The sequence below is a fragment of the Melanerpes formicivorus genome, unplaced genomic scaffold, assembly GCF_026170545.1.
Source record: "Melanerpes formicivorus ecotype bairdi unplaced genomic scaffold, bMelFor1.0.p_v2 SCAF_276, whole genome shotgun sequence".
NCBI lineage: Eukaryota > Metazoa > Chordata > Aves > Piciformes > Picidae > Melanerpes > Melanerpes formicivorus.
The window spans coordinates 142569-162876 of record NW_027142628.1 but is presented as its reverse complement, the minus strand read 5'-3'; the positions used below and the strand labels follow the sequence as shown (position 1 = coordinate 162876).

Here is a 20308-nt window from a genome sequence, read left to right as displayed (position 1 = left end):
TGGAGTCTCCTCTGTAGACTTCCAAGGCCTGTCTGGATGTGTTCCTCTGTGACCTGAGCTGGATTGCATGGTCCTGCTCTGGCAGGGGGGTTGGACTTGTTGATCTCTTTGGATCCCTTCCAACCCTGGACACCCTGTGATCCTGTGCACACCAACCAACCCATAAACCCTTGTAACCCTGGGGCAAGAGAGCCATGTATCCTTGCCAGCGGCTGGGGGTTTTACTGGTCCATGCCAGTTTGCTTTGCTCTTCATGAAGGAAGAAAAAGAGGAGAGCTGTTGGTGCTGTTACCTTGGCAACTGCCGCATCACATCATGGTGATGCTCTGCCCGAGGTGCACGGAGCCTGGAAGCAGCACCTGCAGCTCTGTGGTGCCTTTTGTTTGCCCCCTGCAAAGCAAGCAGAGCTGAGCCTGCATCCTTCCAGAGGTGCTACAGAAGTTGGTAATGGAAGAGGAGGAGGAGGTGGTGTTAATTTAGATTGACTGTGTGGAGCACAGCGCTGCCTGGTCGTGTCCCTGAGCCACTTTGGAGTATTTGCTGTGTCAACAGGCAAGAAAAGAAGAGGTCTAGAAAGAGTAATAGAAAAAGAACACCCAAAAGGTTATTTTCCAGTAGCATTTTGATGTTGTAAAGGGGAGGAGAAATGGACATCAAGTGACCATGGGCAGGCTGGGTGTACAGCTTTGTTCAGGTGTCTCCAAGCCTTCTGTCCATCTTAGCAGAGAATCATAGGAAGAGAGAATCAGAATCATAGGAATAGAGAATCAGAGAGAGAGAATTAGAGAAGCAGAATTAAAGAATCAGAATCATAGAAATAGGGAATCAGAGAATCAGAATCATAGGAATAGAGAATCAGAGAGAGAGAGAGAGAATCAGAGAGAGAGAGAGAATCAGAGAGAGAGAGAGAATCAGAGAGAGAGAGAGAATCAGAGAGAGAGAATCAGAGAGAGAGAGAGAATCAGAGAGAGAGAGAGAATCAGAGAGAGAGAGAGAATCAGAGAGAGAGAGAATCAGAGAGAGAGAATCAGAGAGCATCAGAGAGAGACAGAGAGAGAATCAGAGAGAGAGAAAGAGAGAGAGAGAGAGAATCAGAGAGAGAGAGAGAATCAGAGAGAGAGAGAGAAACAGAGAATCAGAGAGAGAAACAGAGAATCAGAGAGAGAAGCAGAGAAGAAGAGAGAGAAAGAGAGAAAGAGAGAATCAGAGAGAGAGAAAGAGAGAATCAGAGAATCAGAATCAGAGAATTAGAGAATCAATCAGAGAATCAGAGAATCACAGCACCATAGAAATAGAGAATTGGAGGATAATAGAGTTAGGGAATCAGAGAACCCATTTGAGAATCAGAGAATCACAGCACCATAGAATTAGAGACTCAGAGAATCACAGAATGGTTTGGGTTGGAAGGGACCTTAAAGATCACCTAGCTCCAAGCCCCCCTGCCTGACACCAAAATTTGTGGGGAAAAGGGTACCAAGACAAAAAAGAGAGCTGGGGAGGCAGCATGACTGAACTTACACAAAAGGCAGGGCAACTGAGGGTGAAAAGAGATCTTCTCTAAAAATTGTGCTTTCCAGTAGGTAACAAAGCCCTGAGCTGCTATTTTCATCACTCCTGGAATAGCCTCTGTCTCAGCCAGGAGAAAAAGAGCAAGAGCCCCATGAGCAAGAGGCACTTGGCTCCACAAGAGGTTTTCAGAGAGGTGAGAGGGGATAGCAGAGCCAGGGAAGCTCCCAGCGAGGCAGCTCATCAGCCTGCTCTTTGAGGAGAAAACAGAGAGGTTTGTCCTTTAAATCCAGCTCCTCATAAAGGGCAGAGAGAGCTAGGCCGGGTGAGCTAAGAGCCACCAGCTGGCTCTGTGCAGGGAGAGCAGTGGATGGGGCTCTGCCAGGTCCACTGTGAAAGGACCAAACCAGCTGAAAGCCAGCCCAGAGGGAGGCAAGGACAGGTAGTAGCTCACTGGTGGTCAGGGGAATGCCAGCATCCTGCTGAGACCCGGAGTAAAGCACACACCTGGCCCCCCACAGTGAAGAGCAGCATCCAGCTGACCACGTTGTGGCTCTGTAGATGCCTCCAGTTCCTAGTCCAGAGAAAGGGCTTCCTGCCACCTCCTGCCATCTCATTCCATCACTTTCTACCTCCTGCCATCCTCTTCCACCCACTGCCATTCCCTGATGTCCCCTGCCATACCTTGTCCACCAGGATACATCCTGGCATCCCAGCAAATCTGCACCCCAGCAGTGGACTGCCCTGGAGGGCAGCATGGTCCAGAGGGAAGGGTGCTGGCCTAAGCTGCATCTTATAAATGGAGCTGAGAACCCAGCAGTGTTCTGATTCCCTCTCCTGCATCCCACAGCAGAGCTGACCTCAAGGCATCTTGCCTGTAATTTCTGGAGGAGCTGGGAGGCAGCTTCTGGAAAGGCTCTTGGCTGAGGCTTAACTGTGTCAAGTAATGGAGAGGGCACTGTGTGAGTTACTTCACAGTCTGATTACCTTCCCCTGAGGGAAAAACCAGCTCTTATTTCCACTCCAAACTCTAATCCAAGCTTTGACTTTTTCTTCTCAGATAAAAAGAGCCTTCACATACAGGAACCTTCCCTTGGGCAGCCTCTTCTCAGCCCTTCCTTTTGCTGGTGACAGAGCTGGAGCCTCTTTAGTTGCAGCCCATGGGCAGGTTCTCCACACTTTGAACCCTTCCAGATTCCTGGAGGTGTTTTTCAAAGGGTGGGTGAGCTACTGGGAAGCAAAAGGTGCAGGCTGAGCTCCTGGGCTCCTCTGCTGTGTGTGTGCCTCACTTGGATTTCTCTGGCTTTCTGTGATCTGTGGCCCAGGAGTGGAGCTCTGTGGCACAGGGCTCTTTCCCAGAGGAAGGACCTCACAAGGCCTCAAGCTGTGGAGCCTGGAGCTCCAGTTCAAGGTAACAAGGCTCTTGATCTTAATTAGGAAAGACTTCAAAAGAGGAATAAATTAAAACAAATGGCAGAGCTGATGCTTTTGTCATTTACCCAGGTGCAAGCTGTGACTATTGCCATGAAGGTCAATGGAGTGGATGTGCATAGAAGCCAAGGAGGGGGAGAAGAGGGAGTCCCTTCTGGGCACATGCTGTTGCTGACTTGGACATGCTGCACTCCAGGGCTTTCTCTGGGCCCACTGTGGAAAACAAGGTGGGGGGGACAAGGTCAGGGGGCTCTTCTCTGCTGAGGTCTAAGCCACTCAAACTGAAGTCATGCAATCACAGGATGGTTTGGGTTGGAAGGAACCTTTAAAGCTCATCTAGTCCAACCCCTTTGCAGCCAGCAGGGACAGATGCAACTGGAGCAGGTTGCCCAGAGCCCCAAACAGCCTGACCTGGAATGGTTCCAGGGATGGGGCAGCTCCCACCTCTCTGGACAACCTGGGACAGAAGTCACTCTCCGTAGGTGTTGCAATGTTAGGTGACACTGATCTCATCCCTGAAGGTTTCTGTGTGGCAGAAGCTCTCATGGCTATTCTTCTGCACCTCTCAAATCTATTTCAAGCCCTGTGGAGTTCCAGCTGCACCTGAGCCTTTGCATGGAGCATCCTGAGCCACAGCCACACCGTGCTGCCTTGTGCCATGGGGTTGATGTAAGGAAGCTTCTCAGGTGGTTCTGAAGGCACTTTGAACACTGCCCACAGCCACAGCAGGGTCCCTTCCCTCTCCTGATTTTTGGGGAGAGCAGATTCATGGCCAGGGCATCCCACACTGCAGCCAATCCCTGCCAGAGGGAAGGTGATGCCCATGGTGAAAAAAACTCAGCCTTCTAAAGCCCCAGGGGAGGATGTGTTCCAACTCTGTTGTACCACTGAAGCATTTGGCTTCATTGTGCTTGCTCTTGATAAACCCAAGGGGAGCTTAACGCTTTCTGAAGGTCCTCAGCTATAAAGGCTATAAAGCATTGACCTTAAAGGGAGGTGTTGAGGGGAGTGTGGGGTAGTCAGACCTTCCAGCTTTCCTACAGCTGAGCTGCCTTTGCCCGAGCGCTCTGTTGAGTAACTTCCCACAGAGGAGCTGTCCGGAGCTGCAGGGTGCTGATGAACTCCCCTCTTAGGAGGTCTGCGACAACCTTCTCCTGGACGTTTGCTGATGGCAGCACACAGAAGTCTTTTCCCAGTTTCTTCTCAGCTGATTGTCCTCACAGAGCCTCCATCAGCTGAGTTCTGCTGAACCAGGACTTGGAGAAGGCCCCATGGCAGCTTCTTGCTCCAGAGATCCCACCTCCTGCTCCAGAGTAACCACAACCAGAAGGAACCCTTTGCAAGGAGCAAGCGAGGGGGGAGGTCCTGTTGTGGGGTCTCTGCTAATTGTGGGCTTGTGGCAAGTGACTCCAGTTAACTCATTCCATGGTCATGAAGGGCAGATCTCTCTTCCACTCCTCACCTCAGGGGAGTGGGGGTGATGGCATTCACCTAACAGTACTTAGGAGGTCCTGGGGAAAGTGGTTTGGAAAGCACTTATGGTGGGTATTGCTCTGAGGGGCAACATCCCCTTCCTGCATCGCAAAGATGTCTTTGGGGAGGATGAAAAGCCTCTGCAGTCCCTGGAGGTTGGTTGGGAGGGGGATGAGATCCCTCAGCAGCCTTTGGAGGTTGTTTGGGAGGGGGATGAGATCCCTCTGCAGCCTTTGGAGGTTGTCTGGGAGGGGGATGAGATCCCTCTGCAGCCTTTGGAGGTTGTTTGGGAGGGGGATGAGATCCCTTTGCAGCCCTTGGAGGTTGTTTGGGAGGGGGATGAGATCCCTTTGCAGCCCTCAAGGATTGGTACTTTGGAAGAAAAGGGAGGTTGCTGTTTTGGGAGGGGGGATGAGATCCCTCTGCAGCTCTTGAAGGTTGTTTGGGAGGGGGATGATATCCCTTTGGAAGAAAGGGAAGGTTGCTGCTTTGGGAGGGGGATGAGATCCCTCTGCAGCCCTTGGAGGTTGTTTGGGAGGGGGATGAGATCCCTTTGCAGCTCTTGAAGGTTATTTGGGAGGGGAATGAGATCCCTTTGGAAGAAAAGGAAGGTTGCTGCTTTGGGAGGGGGATGAGATCCCTCTGCAGCCCTTGGAGGTTGTTTGGGAGGGGGATGAGATCCCTTTGGAAGAAAGGGAAGGTTGCTGTTTTGGGAGGGGGATGAGATCCCTCTGAAGCCCTTGGAGGTTGTTTGGGAGGGGGACGAGATCCCTCTGCAGCCCTCGAGGATTGGTACTTTGGAAGAAAAGAGAGGTTGCTGTTTTGGGAGGGGGGATGAGATCCCTCTGCAGCCCTTGGAGGTTGTTTGGGACGGGAATGGGATCCCTCTGCAGCCCTGGAGGATTGGTACTTTGGAAGAAAAGGCAGGTTGCTGTTTTGGGAGGGGGGATGAGATCCCTCTGCAGCCCTCGAGGATTGGTACTTTGGAAGAAAAGGGAGGTTGCTGCTTTGGGAGGGGGGATGAGATCCCTCCGCAGCCCCTGGATGTTGGTACCTTGCAGGGGATGAGATCCCTCTGCACTCCCCTGCCCTGGACAGCTCCCGACTGGCTCGCTTAGAGGGGAGGGCAGCTCAACCGATCCTTGACTTGCAGAGCTGCAGCAAGGGAAGGCGGGAGGGGGTTAACCCCCTGCTCAACCCGCATCACCCTGGGGGGGAGGTGAGGGGGGGCGCAGCATCCCCCCACCTCCCTCATCGCGCACAGCCGCTCCCGCGGCTGCTTTTCCCCTTCTCCCTTTGCCGTCTCCAGTTGAATTTCCCCCCGCCTCGCTTGATGTCACATCCTGTTCCACAGCCGGCCCCTGCTCGGAGCCAGCCCCTACCAATTCCTTTCCTCCTTTCTTTTTTTTTTCACGCTTTCTTTTTCTTTTTTTTTTTGTTCCATTCGGTTTAATCTCCGTCCTCTCCCCATCGCCTTCCCCCCACCCCCCTTACACCCCATCCCCTCCCCCCCACCCCTCTCCTCCCCTCCTCTCCCTCCCTTCGCCAGGCAAACTTTTGGCAATAGCAGCGATCATCCTTTCGGGCTCTGCCGGATTTCTCCTCGCAAATCTCTTTCGATTAAGGGGAGCCATTGGAAGAGAAGCGGGGGGGGAGGAAAAGAGAGAAAAAAATAATATATATATCCATAAAATAAATAAATAATTTCCTCTCCCCCCCCCACCCCTCACCCCCCCCCCACCCCCCCTCCCTCCTTTACTCCTCTAGCAGGGAGCCCAGCACCGAGAAGCACAGGAAAGAACCCGAGATCCCAATAAATATGCAAAGTGAAGGCTCTGCCGAGCAGATTTCTTGCATTGCTTCCTGGGGGTGCTGAGAGCTGCCTGGGAGAAAGGCAAAAAAAAACCAAACCAATAAATATCAGCAGCCTGGGTTTGAATTCTTCTTTTTAATTTCATTTTTTTTCTCCCCTCCTCCTCCTCCTCCTCCTCCTCCTCCTCAGCTTTTTTTTTTTTTGTATTGCCTTGCTGCCTTTTTGTTTTTTTTCTTTTGGGTTTTGTGGTGTTTTGGTTCTTTTTTTTTCCCTCCCCCCTTCTCTTTATCGCTGTTCTTGTTATTTTAATTAAAATCGTAATCAGCCTGAAAGGAGGCAGCGAGGAGCCCGGGGATCGGCGCAGGGAGACTCGCCGGGGAGCTTGATCTGTATGCGAGGTGCTTAGGACTGGGTGCGAGAGATGCAACCGGCAAGCAAGCTCCTGACCCTCTGCTTCCTCATCCTGATGGGCACAGAACTCACTCAAGTAGGTTTCTCTCTTGCTTTTTTTCCTCCCCCCCCACCCCTTCACCACCACCACCACCACCCTCTCCACCTTCTCTCCCTTTCTCCCCAACGCCATTTTCTATTAAACCTCGAGAGCACAAAAGAAAACTGGAGTAGGAAGCTGCATCTTGGTGGCGTGTTCCCTCCCTCCCCCCCCCCGCTTCTCCATCCCTTCATCCCTGAGCATCCTTCCCTGCTCAGTCCGTGGAGCAGGTGGACCCTGCCCGGGTGGGGTTTGCAGGGGCGCTCAGGAGTTTGCACCCCGAAAAGGAGCTGTCCCAGCGTGCCCCCCCCTCCACACCTCCCCCCACCCTTCCCTTCCTGGGGGGCTTGAGGATGTATGAGGGGGATGCTCCTGCTCGCCCCACTTGAAGGGAAAGTTGTCCTGAGGGGAACTGCGGAGACACAAGAGGGGCAGCAGGACCCTCCCCCCCCCCATACCGCTGGGCTCAGGTCGGTGAAGTTTGGGGTTGCCTGTCCCGGGTCCCCGCGGGGACCAGGTGGGAGTGCAAGGTGGGATTCCTCCTGCCACCCTCCACTCCACACCAGCTCCTCACGCAGGGGGAACTTGGCTGATTTTAAGTGACATTTAAACGTCCCTTGATGTTTCCATCTGTGACAGGCTGGTGGGAGAGAGGGGCTTCTGCTTTAGCTCCCTCTCCCACCTCCCACCCCCCTCTTTATTTTTATTGCTGGATTTTACTGCTTGGCTTTACTATCCCAGCCCCTGAACCGAGGGAGTAGTGGGGCTGGGGAGGTTGGGGGGGGTGGAGGACAGAAGGCACACAAAAGCCACCTCTTGCAAGTGGAAATACAACTCCATTTGACTTCTTTAACATGAGTGAGGAGAGGCAGGCAGGGAGGTTGCCTTCTGTTGGTTTGGGGTGGGTTCCCCTCCCCAGTCACTGAGGAAAGGAAGAAAAGTAATTGCAAGAGGATGCTCTAGATTGGGGAGGGGGGAGGTTAATTGTGATGCTGCCTGGATGATAAAGAAGAAAAGAAGCTATAAATAGGAGGGGGATGGAGGCTTCTCTGTAGGAGCAATTAGCAGCTGGGCTCTCATCTTGGATGCTTTATGGAGATGATTCCCCCCCTCCTCCCCTTTTCCCCCCTTTCTCCTGCTAACAATGTTCACTCCTGTCACTGCCCTACTGCTGAAGTTTCAGCCAGCTGAAGCCTTTTGGCTTTGCACCCTCAGAGTATTTCCTCCTTCCCCCCCACCCCAGGAAAGCTTGGCTCAAGCCAAGAGCTGCTTGCGTTGCATGGAACCCTTCAGGGAAAGGATGAGAAGGTGGTCGGTCGTTTGGGGAGGTAATCTGGGGGGGTGGGGTGGTGTGAGGGAGTAGAAATCAAAGCCATCCAAGAGCTGTGTGGACGAGGAGGGGTGGGAAGGAAGCAGAGCTGCAAGTGAGCGCCCAGCAGCAGCTCCTTGTGTGCGGGAGGCTGCGCGGGCAGCGCATGCGCGGCGCTGGACAAAGCAGCCAGCGGCTGCCAGCATTGCTGGGGAGCAAGCGGAGAAAAAGGAGGAGGGGGTGGGGGGGGTGTGTGTTCCTCACCCACCTAGCCCAGCCAGAGCTACAACCAGCCAGGGCCATGCCGGCAGGGTGGCAAAGCAGGGTAGCAAAAGCCGCCCCTTGTCCCGGCGGTCCCTCCAGCCTCCCCTTCCCGCCCGTCCCCAGGGAGTAGCTGGGTGGTACCCGCCCCCTCCCCGGGGGCTGTCAGCATCCCTGAGCAGCCCTCGTTGCTCTGCTCGGTTGGGTTTTGTCAAGGACGCTGGGTTACCACCCCTTGTGCCAAGGATGCTGCTGTGCCTGGCTGGTTTTCCATTTCCTGCCCTTTTTTTGGGGGGGGTGAATGCAGCACTCCCAACTCTTCACCCAACTTCCACCGGGGGTGGGGAGCTCGGTTCGCTCTGAGCTGGGGGGGGGGTGCTGCGAGCTGACTTTGGCAGAGTTACCTCCCACCAGAGGGAGGCTGGAAGCCCTTGCTTAAAGCCTTGGCTTTGCTGAGCCGCTTTGGTAGGGCTGCTTTCTGCTTTGCAGCCTCTACCTGGGCTTATTTTGGTGCCTGCAGGTAGCAGAGCGCTGCCAGGCCCTGCACGCCGGCCATGCAGAGCTCTCCTGCCAGCCTGCCTGCTGACTCGCTTGGCACTGCAGAGCTCTTTCAGAGTTTTAGCATCTCATTTCTCCAGCCCAGCTGCCAGATGCAATCCCCAGATATGCCTTTCAAGCCCAGGCACCGCCCAGCTCCGTGGCTCTACCACGTTTAATTCCGTGCTGGGTTCACATCCCCATCGTGTGTTCAGTCTCTCTCACCCCCTACCGAGATCCCGTGCCGGGGGGGAGGAGGGATGGAGGTTCAGGGGAGAGAGAGGTTGCTGATTTAGGCAGCTTTCCCTGACGATGCAGAAGCTGCTGCTGTCCCCTCCTCTCCCTCCCTGCAGTGACACCGGCAGGCCAGTGCACGAGAAAGGAAGAGAAGGGGAAAGGGACAGCAGCTGAATGGTGCTGGAGAGGGTGAGCACATGGCTGTCCTTCCAGCTGGGTGCTGGAAAGCTCTCTTCATGGAGGGAAGGGAGTTGTCTTCAAGGTATTGGTACTGCAGCATCCTCTGATGGTCCCCCTGGGTGGGGAGGAAGGATGCCTGTGCCCGGTGGGGAGCACGTGGGTGATGCAAACACTGCAGGCTGCACCCCCGGCTTTGGTAGGAGCTATGAGACCTGCCTAAGGTGTTGGTTTAACCTGTCTGAAGCCAGAGGGGAGCTGCCCTGCACCCCACCCCACCTTTCCCACATGCCAGTCCCTTGCAGAAGCCCCTACCTGCCCCTCTGTCCCCTGCATGACCCCTGCAGGCATGGCTGAGGGGCATGGCAGGAGCTCAAACCTGCACAGGGCTTGGGGATTTCTTCCAGCTGCCAAAGGTCTCCTGATTTGCTTTGTGCCTTGCCCTGGCTCTCCACAGGTCAGGGATTGAGATCTGAAATGAGAAATATTTTGGCTGGGTTGAGCAGGTTGGTTTTGGGGTACCAGTGGTGGGCTGAGGGGGCAGAGCCTCTGCTCTGGGCACCCCAGGCTGCAGCTCTGACTGGGCATGCATCTCTGAGCAGGTTAAGCACTGGGCTTGCTTCCTTTGCCTTCTTCTCTGGGAGACCCAGGGTGGCTGCCCTGCTGCCATGGAGGAGCAGAGCCAACTTATGCTCTCTAAGGATCTGCCTGTCACGAGCAGCAGGAGAGTGCTGCCAGCAGGGCAGAGGATGTGGGCTGCTGGAGTACAGCCAGGGGGATCAGCAGAGGGGGTTCAGGATGCCATCTGCTTGTCTGTCTGTCCATCCAGCCCATCCTTGCCTATCAAGCCCCGTGCTTACTGGTGAAGAGCTCTTTGCATTCCTCAAAGTTTTATCACAGAATTGTCAGGGCTGGAAGGGACCTCAAGGATCAGCCAGCTCCAACCCCCCCTGCCATGGGCAGGGACACCTCAGGTTTCTCAGAGCTACATCCAGCTTGGCCTTAAAATCTTCCAGGAATGAGGCTTCTGCCACCTCCCTGGCAGTGCAGGTGCAGAGCTGGGCACTTGGTGCTCTGACATCCACTTCCCTGGAAGAGGCAACCCTGGAGCAGGCAGCTAGGAACCATTTAGGGTTTCTGCAAACCAAAAACCCAAAGAAACCAAAGCAGTTTTGCCTTGATTTTCTTCAAAGCAGCCCAGGTCCCTCCTGGGGCTCCTTGCAGGAGCAGGGTGTGGGAGCTTCCAGGCATGCACACTGCCCTCCCCGTGCTGCCCCTCTCCCCCCCCAGCAGCTCCCACCCATGGGAGCCTCCCCAGTGCCTAGTTTGGTGGCTGGGCTCTTCCCTCCCCTCTCAGGGAGACACATGGAAAAGCAGTAGGATTAAGCTGCAAATCTGCAAGGCTGGAACAGGAGGCAGCTGCCTCATCTCATAAACCAATTTGTGTCTAATGTCACTAACTTCAGCTTTAACCAATAAAAGAGAAAGGTAATTTCCAGCCCTGGGTCGTATTTATTCCTCATTATCAGTCCTTGTAATCAGTATTAGCATCACTGCTTAAAGTAATACAAAACTAATTACTCCCTCAGTGAATTAGATAGATTAAGGCTGGGGACTCGTGCTGGCAGTGGGTAGAAGCTCATTCTTGAGTTATGAGTGCTAAGTGTTGGCTTTGCTTGGCTGTGAAGGAGCTCCAAACACATCCAAAGGGCAGGAGGCAGGCACAGGAGCGACCAAGGAGTGTCCCTCTGGGCTTTGTGGTCTGTAGGTGCCTTGCTCAGGCTCTTTGGGAGGCCTGGGTGGGCAAGGGGATGCTCAAAAGGTTGAGGCTTCCCCAGAAAAGGGGAGATGCACTCAGGGAAACTGAGGCACAGAGCCTCAGGTGTGTCTTAGAACCACAGAATCAACCAGGTTCATAGTATCATAGTACCACAGTATCATTCAGGGTTGGAAGGGACCACAAGGATCATCTAGTTCCAACCCCCCTGCCATGGGCAGGGACACCCCACACTAGATCAGCCTGGCCAGAGCCTCATCCAGCCTGGGCTTAAACAGGCTGGATGAGGTTGGAAAAGACCTCAGAGATCATCAAGTCCAACCTATGACCTAATGCCCAGCACCTCCTGACAACTAAACCATGGCTCTGAGTGCCACATCCAAACCTTTCTTGAACACCTCCAGGGATGGGGACTCCACCACCTCCCTGGGCAGCACATCCCCAGGGCCAATCTCTCTTGCTGGGAAGAACTTTCTCCTCACCTCCAGCCTAAACCTCCCCTGGCACAGCTTGAGACTGTGTCCTCTTGTTCTTGTGTTAGCACCAAGAAATCTCAGCTGTGGGTGGGGGGGAAGCATCTAAAACTCCTGATTGCTTTCTTTTCCCCTTCTTTTGTAGACTGTAGCTGTTGCTTCCCACTGCCCTCCAGGAGCTGAACCCAGGAGCCTTGGTCTCCACCTCCAGACTGGCTTTGCCTTGGGTTTTGGTCCTGGGGAAGTTTGGGTCCCAGATCCTGACTCCCAGTTCTTCTCCCCAGCCCAGCATGGGAGGCAGGAGTCAAAACCACCCAAAATGCAGAAGATGCCCTGGAAAGATAACAGCAGGGTGTCAGCCCTGGCCCCAGGAGCAGGCAGCAGTGATGCTGTGGAGCTCTGCCTTCCAGCAAGCAGCATGCAGAGCAAGCTTCCAGGCACTTTCTGCCCGGGGGGGGTGTGTGTGTGACAGGCCTAGGGAAATCTGCCCCCCCAAATCAGCATCCCTAACCAAAACACCTGAGAACTGGAGCCCAGAGAGGTGCCCATGAGAGCTGTGCTGAATTTAATGAGCTCTGCTGTAGCCCAGAGGCTCTGACATGTGCTGGCCCCGGTGGTTAGAGCAGGAGTTTACTGTCAGGAGCAGCTTTAGCTGCACACAGATCCAGCCAAGGGCAGAGCTGCAAAGGGGCTGATTCTGTTCCAGCATAAGGCTGGATGTGAGGAGGAGGTTCTTCACCATGAGAGTGGTGAAGCCCTGGAATGGGTTGTCCAGGGAGGTGGTTGAGGCCCCAGCCCTGGAGGTGTTTAAGGCCAGGCTGGATGAGGCTCTGGCCAGGCTGATCTAGTGTGGGGTGTCCCTGCCCATGGCAGGGGGGTTGGAACTAGATGATCCTTGTGGTCCCTTCCAACCCTGACTGATACTATGATGCTATGATAAGGAGCAGGCTGTCTCTGCTGCAGTGTGGGTTTCTGCTTGTCCTGTGGGTAACAGAAGGAAAGGCTGCAGAGTGTTTTGTGTGCAGGAGGAGTTCCACTGCCCAGTGGAAGTCCTTAACTGCCTGATCCCACAATGTGACCACTCTTGGAGCCAAGCTCAGCACCAGGTACAGGCAGTTTCACACCAAGTCCCCGTGGGAGCTGGTGGTGATCTGCAGCATTGTGGTCACTGTCTCCCAAGCATTTTGGGGTCTTTAGTTGATGTTTTATTCCTTGCTTTGCTTTCCCCATCTGCCCATCCATCCCCTTCCTGTGATGGGCGGTGAAGAGCTTGCTCTGTGTTGGCTCAGTGCTGAGGTGACAGGGTCCAGCTCCAGGACTGAGGTTTGTGTGGGTGGTGGCACCACAAAGAGTGACAGAAACAGGCAAAGGGGTAAGGAAAGTTGGAAGTCAGAGGTGGCAGGGCCCAGGTCCAGGACTGAGGTTTGTGTGAGTGATGGTACCACAAGCAGTGACAAAGCCAGGCAAAGGGGTAAGGAAAGTTGGACATCAGACCCCAAAATCAGGGAAGCCTTGGCTCTCATGATCTGCTGAGGGACAGATGCCCCCCAGCAGATGCAGGAGAAGGTTGTCCCATGTTCCAAAGGTGAGGGGTACAGAGTATGTTCCTTAAGGAGGATGAAGTTGCCCAGGGTGTCTCCCAGGGTAGGTGGGGTGCCTCTTCTGCCTGGCACTGCCCACAAGCTGGGGCAGAGGGATTCTGGATGCCTCTTCCACATGCCCAGGCAATGGGGAATGTGAGGGAAGGGAGTGAACTTTTACTGAGCTGAGTGGGAGGAGAGAGGTCATCTTTCTCTTATGAGGAGAGTTCATGACTCTCTGTAACTCTGAGGTGCTGAGCAGAAAGCAGAGGGGCAAAGTGACCACCCAGTGTGGTGCTGGGATGGATTTGGAGCCTTAGCCCTGAGGCTGCTGGGCAGGCTGGGCTGTGCTGTACAGCAGCTCTGTACCCTCAGCCTTGAACCCTGCTGTTGGGACACCCTGCTAGGGCTGCTCAGCACTCAGCTGCAGTGCCAGGGAGTGCAGCATCTCACCCTGGTTCTCTGGGTGCTTTCCCAGCTGTGTTTGCTGGACGTGGTCCTTTCCATGCTGTGTCCACACAGCAGTACCTGGCAGTGGCCTGGCATCAGTCAGGACTCCAGGAGGGATGCAGAGGGTCAGGGGATGTGGAGAGTCCTCCAGAGGCTTGTCCTCAGCCCCTCCAGCAACAGCTCTAGAGAAGTCTCTTAGTCTAAGAATCTAAGAGGGATTCCTGAAGTTACACATCCAGGTGCTTCAGGAAAGGACCTTTCCCTCAACCCTTTGCCAGAGGGCACAGCACATCTGGGGAGTCTTGTAGGAGGAGATGAGAAGGGCTGGGGTAGGGGCTGTCCCACTTACTGAGGGACAATCCCAGGGCAGGACCTGCCAAATTCCTGAGCCCTGTGCTCCCAGGACAGGAGCTTCCAGCCCTGGCAACGTGCCTGAGGCACTGCCCTCCACTGGGCCACCAGTTCAGCTGGACACATCCTCCTCCCTGGAGATGCTGAGTACCAGCTGAGATGCCCCCACCGTTTACTGAGCCAATTTGGATGCCCAGCTTGAGCTGAGGCTGTTACAACACAGGTGTGAAGCAGGTCCCATCCTCTCCCTGTGCATTAAATGGGAGTTCTCTGACTGTGGTCTACAGGCACCAACTCCACATAATCCTGGGAGCAACAAGAGCTTCAGCACCTTCTCTGAACCAGCCAGGAGAGGGAGACAGTGACCACCGTGTCCTGCACAGGCAGGCACAGAGGAGTTGGCCACGGTTGGCAAACCTTGACCCTCGGAGGGCTCCTTTCGGCAGGCAGTCCCATTTCTCACCAGCACTTCCCAGCAGTGGAATTTTCCACTGAGGAGCTATTTTGGAAGCCCCTGTTCCTTGCTTTCATCTCTCATCTCTCTTCTTTCTCTGCTCAGAATATATGCATGCAAAGAGGATCTTTTGTGCCCTAACAATTCATCTTTTCCTGATTTCTTCTCTTTTTCCTCCCCCTCCCCTTTCCTTTTCCCTGCTTACAGCAGGAGAAGCACCAAGGCAGCAGCTCTGCAACCCTGGCTCTTGTTGTGAGGGTGGCTGTAGCAAGAGCATCAGGACAAGAAAAAGCTGGGGCTAAGCATCAGGGTTTGGGTTTGGGTTTTTTTCCAAGGCAAAAGCCTTGTGCAAACAAATAAAAACCCATCAGGAGAAAGGTGACCTCAACCAGCTCAGGAAAAGTGGTGCTGAGGAGATTTCTGCTGATGTTGTGGTGGAAAAAAATTGCTTCTTAATGGCCAGATCCTGCTTTGCCTTGGAGAGACCCATCAACAAATGCTATCAGGTCAGAAAAAAGAGAGCCCTCTGAGTCTCCTCCTCCTCCTTGAGTTTTGCAGTGCTGCTTCTCTAGCGTGAGTAAAGGCAATGTCAGGTCTCCCACACCAAGATCATGTCCTTGCTGGGGTTTGGGGTTTTTGTGTGTGCTGGCTGTGTTTCCTTTTGTTGCCATGCTGAGCTTCTGAAAACCAGGCAGGTCATCAGGGTAGGGAAGAGGTTTCCATACCTGCAGGTCACCTACTCCCAGGCACTGGGAAGACAAAGGTCAGGCTTCTGTTTGAGGCACAGGGGTGACCATCACCTTTCCCTTCCAGGCAACCCCTAGGCCAGAAGAAGGGAAACAGCAGCACTTCTGGGAGCCTCTTTCCTTTCAGGTCTCTCTGCTTCATGCCAGCTGATGTGGGCTTAGATTGCACAGCCATGGGCAGCCTGGCACATTGGGAAAGGGCCATGGCTCTGTTGACATGGGTTATAAACTCAGCTCAGGGCTCTCAGGATCCTGGTGCAGGCCATTAATTGGTTAAGTCACTGAACTTCCTGAGGAGGTATGAAAGAACTGCTCAGCTCTTGATGTCCCTCCCTTTATCTTACCAGCAGAGACTCCCCAAACTTGCTGCTTTGGATTATCTTTTAAACACTGGAGCAAGATAGAATAGAATAGAATAGAATAGAATAGAATAGAATAGAATAGAATAGAATAGAATAGAATAGAATAGAATAGAATAGAATAGAATAGAATAGAATAGAATAGAATAGACCAAACCAGGTTGGAACAGACCTTTGAGATCATCAAGCCCAACCTATCACCCAACACCATCTAAGCAACTAAACCATGGCACCAAGCACTGCATCCAGTCTCTTCCTAAACACCTCCAGTGATGGCAACTCCACCACCTCCCTGGGCAGCACATCCCAAGGGCCAATCTCTCTTGCTGGGAAGAACTTCTTCCTGACATCCAGCCTGAACCTCCCCTGGCACAGCTTGAGACTGTGTCCTCTTATTCTTGTGCTGGTTGCCTGGGGGAAGAGACCAACCCCCACCTGGCTACAACCTCCCTTCAGGTAGCTGTAGACAGCAAGAAGGTCTCCCCTGAGCCTCCTCTTCTCCAGGCTAAGCAACCCCAGCTCCCTCAGCCTCTCCTCATGGGATCTGTGCTCCAAATCCCTCCCCAGCAATGGAGTTGGCCTGCTAACCACAGGAACAAGTGATAGAGCAAGAGGAGACAGCCTCAAGTTGCCCCAGGGGAGGTTTAGGTTGGACATGAGGAACAATTTCTTCCGCAGAAGGGTTGTCAAGCCCCGGAACAGGATGCTCAGGGCAGTGGTGGAGTCACCATACCTGAATGGATTGAAAAGCAGCATAGACATGGTGCTGAGGGCCATGGTTTAGCAGTGACCTGGCAGTGTGGGGTGAATGGTTGGACTTGATGATCTGCAGGGTCTTCTCCAGCCAAAAGAATCCCATGATGCTGGCATTCTACAATCCCCTGGGTTTCTCTCTCCCCCAGTATTGCACACTCAGCTCCTCTTTCAGCTGGCATCAAGGAGTTTGCTCTAGGGAAGCAGAGCAGCTCTGCTGACTCCCAAAGCTCAGCCTCCCCCCACCTGCACAGACCTTCTGTGCCAGGAGGTGGGAGAAGACTCCTGGTGATGGAGCCTCCTCCTTCGAGGAGACTTGTGGCTGCTGCTGCTGCTCCTCTCTCTGTGCATCCCTGGTCGCTGCCTGCAGAAGCTTTAATCATTGCAAAGTGCTTGGAGGGCATAAGAATGAAATCACCTGGGTGCACTGGTAAGAAATTGAGTCTTTCTTCAGCCCAGATGGAATCCAGAGCAAGGCAGAGAAGTGTTTCTTCCCCTGCTGAGCAGCAGTTTGAATAATAAAGCATCCCTAGGTCTAATTCCCTTTTTGCATGAGTGTGGAGTAGGCAAATAGGAGGGATAAACTTTACTTGCAAACTCACTTTCAGCATGAATGTTAAGATGATTTAAGGGCAGCCCTTAAGTGTTTTATACCCTGTGAAAGCAATCAGCTGCTACAGTGCTGAGCACAGCATAAGCACCTGTTAGAGCAGGATGGGCTGAATTGGAAGGGAATGGGGGGGTGGGGTTGGTTCTGAAGGGTCAAAGCCATCTGAAGCTTTTGCCTAAAGAGCCTGTTCCTGCAACCACAGCCTGAAAAAGTCTCCTTGGTGCTGAGCTCCTCAGCATGACCTGGTGGCAGTTTGGCCAGGGAAAGGGCACCTGGGCTGGCTGGAGCCTGTTTCATGGGGTGGAAGGAGTCTAGGTACTGTGGGAGCACCAAGCAGGACAGGGATTTGGGGGGCAGGAAGGTTTCCTCCTTCATTTCAGCAGCACGTTGAGCTGTCAGCTGGCTGATTTATCCAATTCAGAGCTGGTCTGGCTGGAGCAAGGGGAAGGGGCAGAGGTGACAAGGGCAGAGGGTGGTGGCAGCGAGGGAATGGCAGCAGCCTGTGACATGCACCAGCCACTGCCACATCCAGGTCTGCTGTGTGTTGTCTGAGGGACAGGATCCAAGCTGGCATCAGTGCTCCTGCTCTAACTCATCTCTTTTTCTCCACCTGGTGGACTTGCTAAATGTGCTTTCATTTGAGTGCTGCACAGAAGCTCCCCTGCAGCGCTCTCTGCAGAACCAGCTCCGCTTGGCTGTCACCAGTCTGCTCCAGACCAACAGTGCTGGGAGGTGCTGGGATGATCTCACCCAAGGGCAAATTCCTCAGCCAGGGGCAAGGTCCCACTAAGGTGGGACTGGCCAGCTCAGCACTTCAGTGCATAGCTCTCTACTTCCTCAGCTGGGACTTGGTTGCACCCTGGCCTTGATGCTGTAGAGCATGGCTGTTCTGATGGGTCAAAGCCTTGGGGCACTGTTCAATGCCCTCTCAACCATAGCCCAGCCAGCTTCTGGGCAACGGCTCTTGAGACCCACAAGCCCAAGGAGCCATGCCATCAGAGAGCAGCTCTAGATGTGGTAGGTTTGTGGCTGGGCTGTTGTGACTCTAGTGGGAATGTGGTGGCCTCCCCTGGGCTGGACACAGAGCAGTGCAGGGGCAGTGTGGTGGCAGCTCCACCATGCTGAGGCCAGCTGAGTGAAGGGTGTCACTCCTGTCCTCTGGAATGTCACTATTTGCTTTGCAGAGTGTTTAAAGGTTTGCTTAGGGAAGGATGGACAAGGAACTGCAGGTCTCTGCTGGTCAGGTTCTGATGTGACCAGGATACTCCTGTGAATGCCTTCAGTGATCCTGAGTGGTGAGCAAGCTCTGTCTCACTGCAGATCGCATGCAAGGTCTGTACAGGTGGGCTCTATGGTGTTTGCAGTGTTACAGCCCACAGGGCTCCTTGGCAGTTTGCCCCAGACCCTCACCAGCCCCAAGCCAGGAGTTTTCTGCAAACTCTGGGGTGAGATGTTCTGGCAGTCCCGTCTCTTCTGGCCATGCAGCCCTGCCTGCTGGGAACAGAGCAAGAGCAAGGCTGCTGGGGGCATTATGCTGTAGTCTTGAGTCCTCATATTGATGGATGTTTGTGGCTGCAGAGCACGCTGAAGGGGAAAGCAGGTCTGTGGGGGATGCTCTGGCAGCCCACCACCCTGAGAGACCACGGGTCTGGGGACCAGCAGGTGCCCCAACTGGGTCCCACACCTCATGGACTGGTGGCGTGGGAGTGGCACAGCGACTTCGACTCCGATCCCGCAGCGCTCTCGGAACCGCAGCGCAACTGCGCCCGGCGGTGCCGCTTGCAGCCGGCAGGGGGCGCTGCAATGCCGCGCCGCAGCGGGGGAGCCGCCCCCAGCACCCCCCCACCCCGCCGCTCTGCCCCTCCTTCCCCGAAGCTTTTCCACCTCCTCCCCAAATCTTCTCCTCTCTCCCCAAATCTTTTCCCCTTTCCCTATTTTTTCTTCTTTCCGTATTTTTTCCCCTCCACAAATCTCTCCCCATTCCCTAATTCCCCCCTCCCCCAATCTTTTCCCCCTTTCCCTAACTTCCCCCTTCCTCGAATATTTTCCCCTTCCCCTAATTTTTCCCCTTCCATTTTTTCCTTTTCCCTAATTCTTTTCCTCTTTCTCAAATCTTTTCCCTTTTCCCCTAATTCCTCTCTCTCTCTTCTCCCTCCCGATTTTCCCCTAATTCTTTTCACCCTCTTCAAATCTTTCCCCCCTTTTCCTACTTTTTCTCCCTCCTCCCTAAATCTTTTCCTCTTCCCCTAATTTTCTTCTGTCCCCAAATCTATTCCGCTTCCCCTATTTTCCCCCCACTTCCTAAATCTTTCCCCTTTCCCCAAACCTTTCTCTCCTTTATCCCAGTCTTTTTAACTCTCTCCAATTCTTTCTCCTCCTCCCAAAATGTTTCATCCCTTCCCAAATCTTCTCCCCTTTCCCTAATTTTCATCCCCTTCTGAAACCTTTCCCCCTCTCCCCAAACCTTTCCCCCTCTCCCCAAACTCTCCCTCTCCCTTCCCCAAGCCTTTCTGCTTCTCTCCAATTCTCTTCCCCTCTCCTCAAATCTCTCCCCAGATCTTTTCTCCCTTCCTTCCCCCAACAGCCCCTCTTGTCCCCCCCAAATATCTCTCTCTCTCTCCCCCTTCCCAAATCCCTCCTCCCCCCCACCCCGTCCGCAGTCTCTCCGGCTCGCCGGGCGTTCACACCGCCCCCTCCCCTTCCAGCCCCTCCCTCCGTCCCGCCCCGGTCCCGTCCCGCCTCCTGCAGCCTCCCGCTCCGCTCGGCTCCGGCTGGGGCTCGCCGGGCGGCGGCGGTGGCTGCGGGCTGAGGGAGGCAGCCCCGGTACCGTCGATACCGGCACAGGCACCGGCAACACCACCGCCAGCGCCGGGCAGGGCCGCGGCGAGGAGGCGACGGACGATGGGCAGGTGGAGAGAGGCGGTGGCGGTGGCCGGGCGGTTGGTCCAGCCCGTCCCCAGCGGCATGGAGCCCGGTGCCGGTGCAGAATGAAGGGTGCCCTGCGCCCCGCCCCGCAGACATGTCTGTGCCTTTACTCAAGATTGGAGTCGTCCTCAGCACCATGGCCATGATCACCAACTGGATGTCGCAGACGCTGCCCTCCCTCGTGGGGCTCAACACCACCAAACTCACGGCGGCCACGGGCGGCACCTTGGACCGCAGCACGGGAGTAAGTGCAGGGTGGGGATGGGGGGCGGCGGCGTGAAGGGGATGGGGCCGGGGAACGAGGTGGGAGGCTGCCCGGACCATCCCTGCCTGCCGGAGCGGCTTCCCAGTCCTTCCTCGCCTGGATGTCCTCCGGCGTGCCTAAATCCTTCCTTACCCGGGTGCCCTCCCCGGCCGCCCCCAGGACCTCCCCGGTACCCCCAAAGACCTTCCCGGCCTCCCCCAGAATCTCTCCGGTACCCCCAGGACCTCCCCGTCCATCTGGCTCCTCCTTAGGGCGGCAGGTGCAAGTCCTGCAAGCTCATGAATTCATTACGGTTGGAAAAGACCTCTAAAAGATCATCAAGACCAACCGT

At 54.6% G+C, this 20308-nt stretch overlaps 1 protein-coding gene across 2 annotated transcripts in view; it reads left to right on the top strand.

Moving 5' to 3' along the window:
• The first annotated feature begins 5965 nt into the window (after nucleotides 1-5965).
• The window catches only part of OLFM1 (olfactomedin 1), a 40954-nt gene continuing 26611 nt past the window's right edge, over nucleotides 5966-20308 (top strand). The window contains exon 1 of one of the 2 annotated variants that reach the window (XM_068170037.1): nucleotides 5966-6710. In XM_068170037.1, the coding sequence (XP_068026138.1) occupies nucleotides 6645-6710 (66 nt within the window). In that variant the 5' untranslated portion in view covers nucleotides 5966-6644. Of the gene's footprint in view, nucleotides 6711-18673; nucleotides 19957-20308 lie in introns of those variants that run through there. The other variant, XM_068170036.1, reaches the window with a different exon arrangement.